The following is a 15,323-nucleotide window of genomic DNA, read 5'->3' as shown; positions in this document are numbered from 1 at the left end:
TTAAATATACAATTAAAGTGTAAAGTTACAGTGTCTTTAATTCGATCGTTCATTTAAAACCAGAAGTACTTGATGTTTGAATTTAGTCAAGGAGTCATTAAATATATCAATTTTTGAGAAAAAATCATTGTGGAATCTACAAGCTCTTATCAGAAAGAAGTTTGATTTGTATTTCTTTTTAGTGAAGGGAATATGGAATAATTTATTGCTACGTCGTGTGTTCAAGCGGGGGGTTTTAAAGCTAAGTCTACTTAACAAATAAGGGGAGTCAATTAAATTTCTTAATACTTTATACAAAAATATTTGATCTTTTAATGTGCGCCGGCTTTCGAGCGACACCAATTTATCCAGGTTAAACGATTGGGTTGACCGAAGGTTTTTATACTTTAAATGTTTGATGAGCTTCTTTTGAATTCCTTCAATACTATGAATATAACATTTATAGTTAGGGTTCCATACTGTAGATCCATATTCTAGAATTGGCCTGACTAGCGAGTTGAAGAGTGTGAGTAAGGTGATAGCTTCTTTGAATTCTTTACAAGTTCTCAAGATGAACCCAAGTAAACTGAAGGCCCTATTTATTATGCTCTCAGTGTGGTCGCTGAATAATAATTTGCTATCCAAATGAATACCTAAGTCTTTAATGGTAAAAACTCTACATAATGACACGTTATTTATATGGTAGTCGTAGTAAACAATTTGTTTTTTTCTACTGAAGGTAATTATATTACACTTATTTATATTTAAATGCAAACGATTTAATTGACAATATGTATGAAGTCGGGTTAAGTCTTCCTGTAGAGCTTGACAATCACTAATGCTCTTAACAAGTTTCAGTATCTTTTTATCGTCGGCGTATAAAAGGCAGGTTGAAGATTTTAGATGGGAAGTCACGTCATTTATAAAAACATTAAAGAACAGGGGTCCCAAATGAGATCCTTGAGGAACGCCTGAACTGATAGGAACAAAACTAGAACAGAAACCCTTAATAGCTACAGCCTGAGATCGGTCCCGCAGATACGAGGTAACCCACCGTAGGAGATCGCCATGCACTCCGACTAACTCTAGTTTTTGTAAAAGTATAGGATGAGATATTTTGTCAAAGGCTTTAGAGTAATCGGTATACACAACATCTACCTGGTAACCATCATTCATGCCAGACAAGATTCTATCAACGTATTCGCAAAGATTAGTTTCGGTGGACTTCTTATCAATAAATCCATGCTGTTCTTGTACTAACAGGGGTCTGAGAACAGGAAAAATCTGATCATAAATGATTTTCTCAAACAATTTAGGCACTGTGTTAAGTTTAGAAATGGGCCTATAGTTCTGTACATCATGCTTATTTCCGCATTTGAAAACAGGAGTAACAAATGACTGCTTCCACAGCTTTGGCATAACACCAGAACGCAATGACATGTTAAAAAGCGCAGCAATAGGTGTAGAAAGCTGGCTCCGACAGAGTCGCCAAAAAATTGGAGGTATTCCATCAGGGCCGGCTCCTTTCTTAGTATCGAGTTTTCTCAGGTACTTGCAAACTACATCATGGTTTAAGTTGACATTACTTAAATTTACCACGCTTCTGGCAACAGAGCCGGTTGACTGTGAGTTAGCTAATGGTGACGTAGGGGACTCGAAAACTGATTGAAAGTACTGATTAAAAAGATTGCAAATACTAAGTATTCCCTGTTGTAGCTGTACAACCAGTTCCAAGATGCATCGTGTCCGGTATACCCGAGCGGTCACTCTTTGATTTTACGAAACGCCAAAAGTATTTACTGTTCATTTTTATTTTTGATTCTGCTAATTTTAGGTACTTCTGATAACATAACTGCTGCACAAGTTTTTGCCTGTTACGAAGCATTGAGAAAGTATCGTAATCCAAGCGACCATAAACTTTCCATCTTTTATGAAATTTTAATTTTTCTGATATAATTTTTATTAATGCTTTAGAATACCAAACCGGATATTTATTATTATAATATACAACTTTTAAAGGTACATAATTAGATATAGTACTTTCTAAGATATCGTAGAACCGTTTTACACATTGGTCCATGTCATCGGAGTCGAGGCAGCTGTTCCAATTGACCTCTGCAAGCGCAGAATTAATAGAATCATAGTCCGCAGCTTGGAATAGGCGTACCTTCCGGGGTGGTGGCCTTAGTTCAGAAAAGCTTATATTTTTAATTTTAATTTGAAAGGCAGGATGGTGCTTATCCTCAGGAACAAGAGGTGAAAAACATCGTGAAGTTTCACACATCATGTTCGCCATTACTAGGTCCAACAGCTTGCCATTTTCATTCAATATACAATTAAATTGATGTAAATCATTGAATGACAGAAAAGCACCAAGCATTTCAACAAGCGCGGTTTTGTTGCTAGTGGAGCCGGTTACCAGTTTCACGTAAGGTTCTGAGTTAGATGAGATAGTCGTCCATTGCGCCTGACTAACATTAAAGTCACCCACAATAAAAAAAGCGTCATCTACATTTTCAATCATAAAATCGGATACTGATTCGAAAAACTCTGCTTCAGCGTCTAACAAATCCGAACAGGGTGGAAAATAACAACAGAAAAAATGACACTGAGCTTTTCGCATTCCTGTGGTTGTGGAAACTGATATCCTTAATAGATCGGCTGAAAAGTTGCGCGACGGCAGATGCGTGATATTCTCGATCAATAGCCCACTACGGACAGCAATCAAAACTCCTCCCCCCATGGTGTCACCTCTAGCTGAGTAATCGCGATCTTTTCTATATACATTATATCGTGAGTCAAAAAGCTCAGAGTCAAGAATACCCGGAAGTAACCAAGTCTCAGTCAAACAAATTATATCAACGTTCATGGTAAGTAAATTATTAAAGAAAATATTGGTTTTCGTACGGAGCCCGCGCACATTTTGATAGTAAACTGTCAAGTCAATATTCACGATGTCTATAATATACTATATTATTATAATATATGAAAAATACTTTTATTAAATAAACTCCCAAAATAATTTCATAAGAATAATAAAAAAATACGAATTAATTGACTCCGCTTGAACTCGACACAACTTAGAGACGTAATGCGTATGGTAATAATATATATATATTCTCCCTCAACCAACACAAATATAAGACAGAGACAGAACCAGTCTTAAAGTGAACATTGTGTAATCATGCAGTCACATGGTGCAATATGCCCTTATTGCACAATACACTACATATATAGCAATTAGCAATATACTGTATGACTGAAATTGTTAACGAAAGCCAATAGACACCTGATGCCCGAAGGGCAGAGGGTTTTATGATCTGAATCCTAGTAAGCCCCATGCTACAGTGCAAATTAGAGAAAAGTATAAAATTCGAAATGTTGATCCTATTTATGACACTTTGTTGTTGTTGTTACGTATTTATCTCTAATCGATGCGAATTACAGAATACGAGTAAGTGTTATCTAATGATAGCATTATCTCATACCTAATCTTTAAATGTTTTAAAAAATGACTACCTATCTGCCTATATTATCTTAAACGGGGGCACCTATATTAATGATAATGACATTCGTTTGACTTCCGTATTGATCGTTCGACCTATAAACCATTTCATGAATTAAAAAAGAAATATATTTAATAGTGGGTTACGGTTATTTCTTTCGATTTCTAAAGCCACAGCCAGACAATATCGCGCCATGGTGCATTAGTATATAATAGTATTTACTACAAGGTATATATTTGTCTGATCTGATCTGAAAGATGTATTCTACCAAAGCAAAAGATGGAAAAGTACCTTTTGAGGAAGCGCTCGGGAAAACAGGTAAGTTAAGTTATCAATTCATCATTTTAATTGACTTGTACCGAGAATTTTTTATTATTTGTAAGGGCCTTATAAACGAGATTCAATTTTTTTAAATATTGTTTTATTTTGTAAGGATATTCATATTTTTTACACTCTGTAACGTAATCCTAATCATAGGATATTTTTAATACCTATCTCAAACAAATTATTATGAGTGCCGAAAGAATCATTTGGTAAAGTGAAACTTATGATGGGGGTGGGGACATTGGGGACCCATAAAGTGTTGTATTTCTTTATTTCAGACTTTGTTGTCCATAGGGTTATTAGTATTACACAAAACTTACGACTATGTTAGTAACACAATACGAGACAAAACACAATAAAATAATATAAACATTACTAAGCTACAGGCCTTACATATACTTATAAATATTACATCGAATCTAAATGAATAGAGTTCCAGTGTTTGATTACTTTACTGGCCGGATCAGACATAACAGCGGCCAGGAGACTGTTCGGACTACCGCACATTCTACGCATAAGAGAGGCAACTCTTTTTCGCACAATCGCACTAAAGCCGTCCGTGTGTGCCTCTGCAAACATTGCTGATGCGCTACAGTAGCGCGGCAGTCCCAACAACATCCTGAATCCGTTATTATATTGTACTCGTAGGGCATTGACAGTCTTCTTCGTGTATTTGGTCCACAGGCTACACGTGTAAAAGGTCTGACAATATGCTCTGAACAGAGTCACTTTGACATTCCTCTCACAGCGTGCAAACCTGCGTGCCAACATGTTGCAGCGCACTGCCAATGCCCTACGTTCCCGCTCCATGTCCACGTCATCCTGGAGCCCTTCAGTGACCCAATGGCCCAAGTACTTAAAGCGAGTTACTCTAGTCAGGGAACAGCCACAAAGGTTCACTTCTGGTACTGAGTTGGGAACTTTGTTTCCAGCTTTAAACACTAGTAACTCGCTTTTTGTAGTGTTATACCTTAGGCCATGAGTCACCGCGTACTCCTCACATATGCTTACCAGCTTCCTCAGGCCACTGATAGCAGGGCTCAGCAGCACCATGTCATCAGCGTAACTGATATTATTAATAGTGACTCCGCCGATCGAGCAACCGACACCAGTGCCACTGAGCCTCACTATCAGGTCGTTTACGTACAGATTGAATAGCTTTGGCGAGCTCAATCCACCTTGCCTGACACCGCATTCCAATCTGTACGTATCCGAGAGTACACCTGCCCATTTTACTTGGTTGGTTTGATTTCCATACCAATATTGGAAAAGATTGACTACCTCCTTTGGCAAACTTGTCTCATTCTGTAATTTCCCCCATAGAACATTATACGAGACTAGGTCAAATGCCTTTGACAGGTCCAAGAAACAGGCATACACTGGTGTACTACGGTCAGTGTAATACTGGACAGTTTGCTTAAGGCACAGGATCGCGCTTTCCGTCGAAAGGCCCGGCTTGAAGCCGAACTGAGCATCATGTGACGTGATGTGTGATGCAAGCAAGCGATCAAGCAAACTGTCCAGCACCTTGGCTATAACTGTAGCCAAGGAAATGGGCCTGTAGTTGGACCTGTCAGAGGCATCTCCAGTCTTGTTCTTAATAATTGGGACAACCACTGTCTTCATGAGAGCACCTGGGAGGTAACAATGCGATATACACAGGTTAAAGAGCATCTCAAGGACTCTGGGCATATGTGCACCAGCATATTGCAAATGCTCAATACTTAGACCATCATGCCCGGGCGATTTTCCCCTCGTCATGGACCTGATCGCTTGGTTGACTTGTCTAAGGGTCTCCCCTGATATATCGACGCGCATTCGGCAAAAGCCGATAGGAAAAAGCTTTATGTCCACGCAATAAGAGCGAAAAAGTCGTCGTTCGGCTCGGCTCGCATCGGGCGGCGCCTGCCGACGCGTCGACGGCTTTTTCGCTCTTATTGCGTGGACATAAAGCTTTTTACGATTACGAACTTGTTGGTCAGTCGGATGGTCACTATCACTGAGCACTCGCACCGCTGGGCACATTGGACTCTGAACCTTAAAATGCTCTCTAAACATGTCAGCCACCTGAGCAGGATCACTGAGCCCCTCCACACTGGACGGCACTTCCAGAACCTGCCAAAGTCTTTGTCACTGTGGTGAGTTGCTAAGATATCCATTTTAATTTGGTTCTGATTGTTCTGACACCGCTTAAGTTTTTCCTTAAACAACTTTCTCGAAGCGCACATATCAGCATAAAAACGCCCAGCCGAAGGCTTGCCATGCATCACCCACTGCTGGAAGCTGAACCTTGCTGCCCTATGGACGTCTCTGACATGGCGGTTCCAACCCACAACAGTATGCTTTTTCTTTACAGTTCCGTTTCTATTACAACTAGATTCAGCAGCGGACTGAAGTACGTTTATAATGTCATTATATAAATTATTAATTATTTGACAATGAGAAGAATTATTACAATATTTATCCCGGCAATTCATTAATTCAGAAGGAAATTTAATACATTTAAATTGTCACAGCACTCTTTATTATATAATTTAATTTGATTATCATCCCTTACACCCCATATAATTTTATTACATAAATTATTATTTAAAATAAATTTCGGTTTCAAAACATTAATATTACACTTAATAATTAACGGGAAGTGATCCGACCAATAAACATCATATCTTACATGAATTTGTGTTACGGACATCCACGCTGTATCAGTAACCAAACAGTGGTCGAGCCAACGCCTGCAAGTTCATACCTAGCCACTCCACGTCAGCGCAGCGCCAGCTTTGATCCACGCAAAAATTACACATATCATTATAAAAGCGACTCCCGATGTGTGCATTAAAGTCACCTAGAATAAAAACAGCGTCGGCACTATGACTCTCGATTACCGCACTAATTTCACTCAGGCACTCCGTAACTTCCGTTAAGTTCAATAATTCGTCTGTAGGCATATATACAGAGAACAGTAAAAGTGACCGCTCATAAACACGCGCCCTAATTGCCGCAATGCGTACACTATTACACGATATCACATTAACCGCCGAGAAGATTCCTTTTCTCCACATAATGGCCACTCCTCCGTAAGGCGTTGTGAAGTCGGCTTTTATGTTCAAATTGATTGAATTTGCTTAATCTTCTATTTATACTTTACCGTGGTTGACCATAGTATCGTTACGATAACGTACGGGAATTAGATGTAGGCTGATGTAGGTATTGAGGTTGTATTCAGCTCTGCTGCTCTTATTTTACCGTTGACAGTAACGGAATATCCTGAATGTATCGTTCATAATACTCGTAATGTACATTTTATACCTACTTTTACGCTCATGCCTTTTAGGTTTCTCACTTCTTGACTGTCACCGGATTTATTACCATCCAATTATTGTTTTCCAGGTTATGGCTTGTACAATTACCTGATAATAGCGGTAGCGGGAGCGTCCACCATCGCCTTCGTAACGTTATTGTACGGGAGTAGCATCATCGTGCCAGCGAGCGCGTGTGAGCTGGAAACGACCACCGCGCAGCAGGGGCTGGTGGTGGGAGTGCCTGTCGCAGGTAAAGCCATGCGGTAGAATGAGATAGCAATATCACTTGCTCCCTCTAACGCATAAATGCGTCCCTTGGAGTGGCCGGCGTTGGCCCCTCGTGTAGAGGAGCCATAAGGGGATGTGCACAAATCACGCGAGGTGTATTCGGCTACTTTTTGATCCCCCTCTCCCCCTTGGTGATATTTGGTGAGGTTTTTGGCTACCTCCCCCACATAACCTAATGTGTATTTTTTTGATTTTTTCCATCCGACCGGTCAAGGCCACGCGCTTCGAAATTTCGTAAAATAGACTCGCTATTTTGAAGTGCGGAGTGAAGATTTATGTTTACCGAAACCGAGAAAAAGTATCTACTCATGTGGTAGCTATTTTTTCTTAGTTTCGTTCACTGTAGCAAAATACACGTGAGGTCTCCTTATAACCCCCCTCCCCCAACGTGATCTGTCGTGATTTTTTCGTGACCCCCACCCCCCTATCGAACCTCGTGTGATTTGTGCCCAAGCCCTAAGGCTGAGGGATCTTCAGTTTATTCTGTTACTCTCTGTTGACATGTAGGGATTAAATCATATTACAAGGTCACCTCCACCCAACTATTACCCAACGAAATGTGGGGTATGTACAGCGTATGTTTTTACTTTTTAAAATTTGGGTTCTATCCTAGCGAAGTTTATGAGCGGCTAGATTCGTAAAGTCTGTACGATTTTCATAACTATGTGATACTGAGATGATGTTGTATTATGACATGATGGTTATGAATGTGAAGATGTTCTGGAGAATGGGTGGCATAAATGAGATATTACATACCTTGTTGAACTTTTTTAGGCATTGCTTATGGTGTGTGCTTTGCTTTCTCCTCCTGTCCTGGAGCCTATAAAGTTAAATTTGGAGACTATGGCAGATGATTTCGTGGTTAAATCTTGCGTTGGTGAATTTTGATTATGATCGCAGAAGGTACGCTGTTGATTGTGGATATAAAAAAAATCATTTATTATCAGGTAACTAAGGCCCATAGATACATACCTTGAAAACTAACATACATACAATTGTAAAAATCTTACAAGCTAAAAATTATTTCGGCGACACGGTGGTTTTCAGTTGTGTCGCATGTTCTGGTGTAGGATTTGGCAGATTCCCACGGAACCGCCGAAACACCCCGCCATTCGGCCAGAAGTCCGCGCTCGCGATGGTTTCCAGCAGTGGCCGTGGTGGCGGAGGTGGAAATGTTGTTGCTGTTTACTTACTGAGACTGCGACTTTTCGACAGGGGCAGTGATAGGCACCCTGCTTTGGGGCTTTCTGGGTGACACACGCGGCCGCCGCCGCATGCTGCTGGTGTCGCTGGTGCTGGGCGCCGCGTCCAACGCGCTGGCCAGCATATCTGTCAACTGGATCATGCTGATGATCGTCCAACTATGCACCGTTACTTTGTAAGTTCTTCATTAAGGATGACTCACGCTAGACCGGGCCGGGCCACAACAGAACGGTAGAAAGCGTCTTGCATAATAACTTTTGTTCATTGCTCTTCGAGTAGGTACACAATTCCCAAAATCTACATACCTAGTTTGTATTATTTTGCCTAGATTGCGTTGCGAGGGGTTTTACAGCTCCAATGGTCGCCTAGAAAGACCAAGCAATTGCCATGGCAAGAAGTGCGCCAAGTTACAAAAATGTTGGTTGTGTTTTCAGGGGCTCAGGGATATACGTGCTGTCAATGACTCTGCTCAGCGAGAGCGTACCACTACAGAAACGTAATGTCGCCATGGTTCTGGTTTCCAGCATCTTTCTTCTTGCACAAGGCATTATATCAGGTACGAGTACCTACGACTCATTACCAAATATGGCTAACTACTAATCGACGTATGGTTACGAATATCGCCCTACCTAAGTCAAGTTACCCCTTGATATAAGATTTTTCTTGTGGAATTTTTAACAACTTAAAAAAATCTTAACTGTAGAATAATCACTTATATAAATGTGATGAAGATTTAACATATTTTTGGTCAAAACATAATGTTTAAATACTGATAGTTCAACAATTATCGAAGCGGATTCCTTATTGTACAAGTACTTGTTGTGTTTATTTCTTAAATGACTCCCAAATATTTTAGTAATGTCTATACCCATCATACCGTTGACGTTTTCTTACCACCTGGAGGCGCTTGGTATCTACTGGAACTCCTGGCGTACACTGCAGGTGGTGTACTCACTGCCGTGTCTGATCTGCGCCGTGTTCTGGGTATTCATGCAGGAGAGCCCCAAGTACGAACTGGCTAGTGGAAATGAAGACCAGGCACTGAAGATCTTGAGGATCATCCATAGGTGGAATAACGGCAGGAAAGAGGAAGAATTGCAAGTACGCCGTATTATTAAAATTAACAAATCCAATTAAATATACCTACATTTATATCTCAAAACAGTTGTTTTCCAGGATTTTTCAATTTCATTTTGCTTTTACCATACCTAATTTTAACTGACTTAAAATCCAAGTAGATTAAAAAAAACCTTATTTGGTGGTATCTTCGTATTTAAATCGATATACAAATTTTGTTTGTAAGGGTAAACTTTAGAGTAGGAGTTTACAGTTGTCGTCATCAGGTCAAGATTTGATGATGGAATCCAGGAGACATTGAAGTAATTCTTCGAATAGTATACATACTTGTAGTTATTTGGATACTTTTTACAGTAACTAGATATTACATTTTCTCTCGAAAAGTGATATTTGGTGAAATCGCACTGCTGATGAAGATCATAACATGAATACTATAGCTGGTCAAGCAAATCTTGACAGTAAAAAAAGGCGCGAAATTCAAATTTTCTATGGGACGAGACCCCTTAGTGCCTACATTTTTCAAATTTGCCGCCTTTTTCTACTGACAAGATCTGCAAGTATATTTTGTGCAGTTGGTTCTTTTCTTGATACAGTGTTACTTAATTGAAGGTAAAAGAGCTGTTGCAAGAGACAGATGCTACACAGAAGAAGTCTGAAGATGTGAAGGATCAAATAGTGCCGCTGTTCAAGAAACCATATTTGAAGAGCACGTTGATCATGGCCAGTCTCTTTATACTATTCCAAATGTAAGTTCCGTGGCGGCACATGAGAATCTCTATTTTATAATAAATAAATATTACAGGACATTTTTAAACAGATTGATTAAGTCCCACAGAAAGTTCAAGAAGGTTTGTGTTGTGTGTACTCAGACAACACCAATGACCGGGCCGGAGCTTCCGGCGCTTACTTTTCTATGACATGACAGGCGATCACGTGATGCTTTCTATAGAAAACGATCCGCCGGAAGCTCCGGCCCGGACACGGCCCGGTTTAACGTGAGTCATCCTTAATTGCCCTTACCGGGATTAGGCAGGGTCACTACCCACTAGGCCAGACCGGTCGTCTAATTTTATTTTGCAAATAATTTCGGCCATCACGGTCTGGACGCCAGCCAGTAGGCAGCGGAACGACGAGGAGAAATTAGGTACTTATACAGAATTTTAAACCACCGCTCGTCGCCCATTGCTTTTGGAGTCCAGACCGCAGTCTTAAGGTTTGTAAAGCTCATTAAAGGTGTCGCAATGCGTAAACTAGAAATCAACGCCGTTTCCAAATTAATAAGCGTTTATCGATAAATGCCAATCTAAAATAAAGATGTTTATATGCAGCAAATTAACCAACATTGTTCGTAACCAGTATAGTAGCCTTCGTTGTGTGGGCGCCAAGCATCGCCAATCAGCTGATGAAACTGCTGGAGACAGGCGAGGGTTCGGACCTCACACTCTGCCAGATCATAGCCACTGAAGTCGAAGTTAATGTAAGTGGTTGTTGACACCTTAAAATTGTAAACTTTGAACTAAATAACCAATAAGTATACGTATTTGGGTGCTAAAATTGTCAGAGAAATGATTTTTACCTTCTGACTTCTGACTCAAAATGGTATAATTTTTTTCTAAGTTACAAAATTTCGGCAGTGTCACATAACTATTGCCTCCATATTCTGACCAATTGATTTATTTAGGTACTTCATTTGTTTTTTATTCCATTAAGTTAATCCGCAATGTATCAATATTTCAGCCTGATGCAACGCCCTGTTCCATCAACAGCACCGCTATGTTCCTGCTCCTTGCCATGTGCTCGCTGCAGTCTGTCTTCAACACCATACTCAGCCTGGTCAGTGTACTTATTAGTAACTGTAGTTCGAAAAACACTTTTGAAATATAAGTCACGGCAAATATGTAACAGTTATGAATCAAATACGATTACTTACATTCTTTTGCTTTCATAAGTAATAGTTACTGATTTATAAAAAGCGTTTTTCAATTAAAAGACACGTCAAGATCGCGTAGTCTTTTTCTAATCTAATGTTAAAAAAACGAACTATAGTAGTGTAATTTTAAATAACTGTACGGTTACCATCAGTTTGTCACTGACATAAACGCCGTCGAGAACGTAATTTACTTTCTATACATCCCGTTTGCACTAATATGCTAGTGCGAGCGAGATGTATAGAAAGTAAATTACGTTCTCGACGGCGTTTATGTCAGTGACAAACTGATGGTAACCGTACTGATCCTAGTTAGTACTCGTAGTCAGCACACATAGTAGCAGTACAACTGAGCTGTATTCTATAAGTATTATACCATTTTATACTATAACCAAACTATAACAGCCGAGGTGCACCCCTAAAGCATATTAGGTCGTAATTGTAGGCGCAACTGAAATAATCGTCAACACTCCCATACCTACTAAATTGCCTTATGTGCTCCGTTTAGTAGCTAACAAACCCAAATCCACAGATAGTGAACAAAGCAGGCCGCCGCAACACCGCCATGGCCGTCGCTTCCCTGTGCGGCTTGTCCGGCGTGCTGGTCAACTTGGTCCCTAACGCCGTGGGCACGGGTGTGCTTTTCGTAGTATTCTCTCTGGGTGCCGTCACGATGGGCTTTTACACCGCCATCGCTGTTACACTGTTCCCCACAAGACTGAGGTTTGTTTTGATCATCATCTACTGTCCGTTTGTGGACTTTTGCCACGGCTTGCTAAGGGCGCCTGAGATTTGCTCGGCAACCTAATGTAAAAATAGGTGCAGACACTTGTTTTTTTAATGCCAGTCTCATCTAATCTTTCAATTCAGAACTTTAGCATCCCACACACACTACTACGGGCGCTTCTACTACTTTTTGAAAAAACCCAGTAATAAAGAAACTGGACTATTTTAATTCCACCGAGCTCTAAGTAGTACGTAAAGAATAGAATTGCAATAGTTTTATATAGGCTAGGGTAATCGCTTACCAGTCGCTTTTAAGACATTACACATAACACCTGTAGGAACTGGAGAAAAATTAGTCAAGACCCTTGAAGGCATTTTCCAACTTCCAGCAGTATACGTTTATGGCTGACATTATGATAAAATATCTGGGAGACCGAGCTTCGCTCGGAAAATATATAAAAACTCAAAAATGCGCGTTTGAGATAAGACCTAGCAAGATCGATTTATCGCCACCGAAAACCCCCATATAGCAAATTTAATCGAAATCGTTAGAGCCGTTTCCGTGATCCCCGAAATATATATATATAAATAAACAAGAATTGGTGGTTTAAAGGTATTAAATTGATAGATAGATAGATATGGGGCAAACAAGCAAACATGCCATAAGATGATATACCTCATCTCAAGCATCGTCTTTCTGAGCTTGTGGGTAGTACAAGTAATGTAACTACAATCTATTGTTTCCAGGACCATGGCTATGGCCATGTCAATGATAGGGGCACGGTTGATGAGCGTCGTCTTCATTCAGATCGTCAACTACCTTCTCGTCAATTCTTGCGAGCTGGGCTTCTACCTCTTCTCAGCTCTGTTCGCCTGTAAGTCCTGTACCATTTACTTTGCTGTTCCTTCTGCTTTTCAATTTAGGCAGGGGCGCGAAACTCCTGACTTCGGGCAAACTCGGCTCCGTTCTCAGCATTGCTCCAAGCAATTATTAGGGTTGACACAACTTGACGTCCCTTTGCGTGCACGACCACAGATAAGATAATGGCTTGAATTTTGATAACCCTAAATAGCCGAAAGGGATAGTGCCATATATTAGAAAGGGACGGCATGATTCGACCCTGAACCGCTGTCAAACTTCGGTTTTCTAGGAAGTTTCCTTTCTGTACGGTAGCACTATTACTTATTCTGTGATCTAGGCTTATATCTCCAGTTCACTTTCGCTTAATTGTTTAAAATAACGTATACCATGCATAAGTACTCCTTAAAAGACATTTCGCTTATCCTAAATAGCGATTCCATAGTGTAATTGCGACGTGTTATCTTATTTTGCTTCTTTACGTCCTGAGACTACAAAACCTATACATATATTATGGTTTTTAGGCACCTTCACTACATATCAGTAATTTAATATCATAGAGCATTATGGTGGCAGGCGTATTTGAGCTAGTTGGGATATAATACGAATGGGTAGGTACTTAGTAATTTCAACTGTAGTAATGGTTACAATAGTATGGTCATACTGATTTCTTCAGCTAGCCAAACTGCCGCAAAAATGCTACGTGGTTCCTTGATTACCAATGTTCTGGTAATCGGTCTTTACACTATTCTGTTCCACCTTTTGATGGTGTTTTTAGGGTTCCGTACCCAAAGGGTAAAAACGGGACCCTAGCACTAAGACTCCACTGTCTGTCTGTCTGTCACCAGGCTGTATCTCATGAACCGTGATAGCTAGACGGTTGAAATTTTCACAGATGGTGTATTTCTGTTGCCGCTATAACAACAAATACTAAAAAGTTCGGAATCCTCAGTGGGCGAGTCCGACTCGCACTTGGTCGGTTTTTTTTTATTCTAATATTTACAATTTTCTCTGCAGCATCGACGTTGATATTGGCCCTACTACCAGACGACCGCCGTCTGCTCGCGCCGCCGAAACAGCCCGATCCGGAGTTTCCGGATGAGCAACATGAGCAGAGGACATCTTTTTAAAGTTTCAACGTATAACTTTATGATCTTACTCATCATCGCGTCAGCCAAATGACGTTCATGGTTAGACAAAGGATTCTTTGAGGAACGGTCACCGGGCAATCAGTTGAAATGGATCAGTTTGAAAAAGCAATGTGCTTTTGCAAAGCAATAGGGCAAACGTTGGCTATTCGGTGATACGTGGATTTGGTGATAGTAAGTTTTAATGTCTCTTAGCCGAGTTGCCCGGTAATTTTATTGCTTAAAACAATGCTTAAGAGATAGCATGGATGTCGCTAATGTGTTATACAGTGTAAAATATGGTTTTAAGTAAAAAAAATACCAGGTAACTTGGCTAAAAACATTAAAACTGACTATCGCCGGATAACTATAAAAAACAAAAACATACATTATATATAAAAACAGCCCCCACTTAAGATCAATCAAAATATTCAACAAACTTCCTCATAACATATCTACGTACTGAGACAAAAGACAAAATATTTAAAAGAAAACTATTTTAGGTACTTATTGTTAGCGAGAAATAGTACTAGCATCGATGATTTCCGAAACGGTGATAACCTTAATTAATTAATTAATTAATTAATCTTCTAGATATAGGGACATAACTGTATTTTATTCGAATAAACTATTGTAAACTATTGTATTGTTGTTGTATTGTAATTAATTATGATACTAGAGACTTATCTAAATTTTGTATTGCATCGATGATTTCCTAATTGACGAAAATCTGAATTAATGTGACTTACTTTTCTAGATATAAGGTTTTGGACATAACTGTATTCTATTGATTAAACTATTGTAAATGTAATTAAATTATAATACAAGAGACCTACATAAACTAGAGAGTAGGTACTGATACTAACTTAATAAATTAAACTAGTTAGGCAATAAAATAGCTCTGCGGATTGTCATGCTCATGCTACGTTAACACATTTTTTTCTATGTCGTTGATTATTTACGTATAAGTAAACTTGTTCCATTATACGACATTTAGATCACTGT

General features: G+C 39.7%; 2 protein-coding genes across 2 annotated transcripts in view; one reads left to right on the top strand and one right to left on the bottom strand.

Annotated features, from left to right (window-relative positions):
• The window catches only part of LOC134806110 (cadherin-87A), a 484,783-nt gene that overhangs the window by 51,096 nt on the left and 418,364 nt on the right, over positions 1–15,323 (bottom strand). The gene's annotated exons all lie outside the window — the stretch shown is intronic.
• LOC134806091 (solute carrier family 22 member 13-like) lies at positions 8,595–14,413 on the top strand. Its single transcript, XM_063779361.1, has 9 exons — positions 8,595–8,777; positions 9,037–9,158; positions 9,459–9,703; positions 10,289–10,425; positions 11,036–11,156; positions 11,417–11,512; positions 12,139–12,329; positions 13,080–13,207; positions 14,209–14,413. Exons 1-9 carry the CDS (start codon positions 8,674–8,676, stop codon positions 14,319–14,321), a joined length of 1,257 nt encoding a protein of 418 aa, XP_063635431.1. The 5' UTR covers positions 8,595–8,673; the 3' UTR covers positions 14,322–14,413.

This window comes from Cydia splendana, chromosome 2 (genome assembly GCF_910591565.1).
Source record: "Cydia splendana chromosome 2, ilCydSple1.2, whole genome shotgun sequence".
Taxonomy (NCBI): domain Eukaryota; kingdom Metazoa; phylum Arthropoda; class Insecta; order Lepidoptera; family Tortricidae; genus Cydia; species Cydia splendana.
This window is presented reverse-complemented; position numbering and strand designations above follow the sequence as displayed.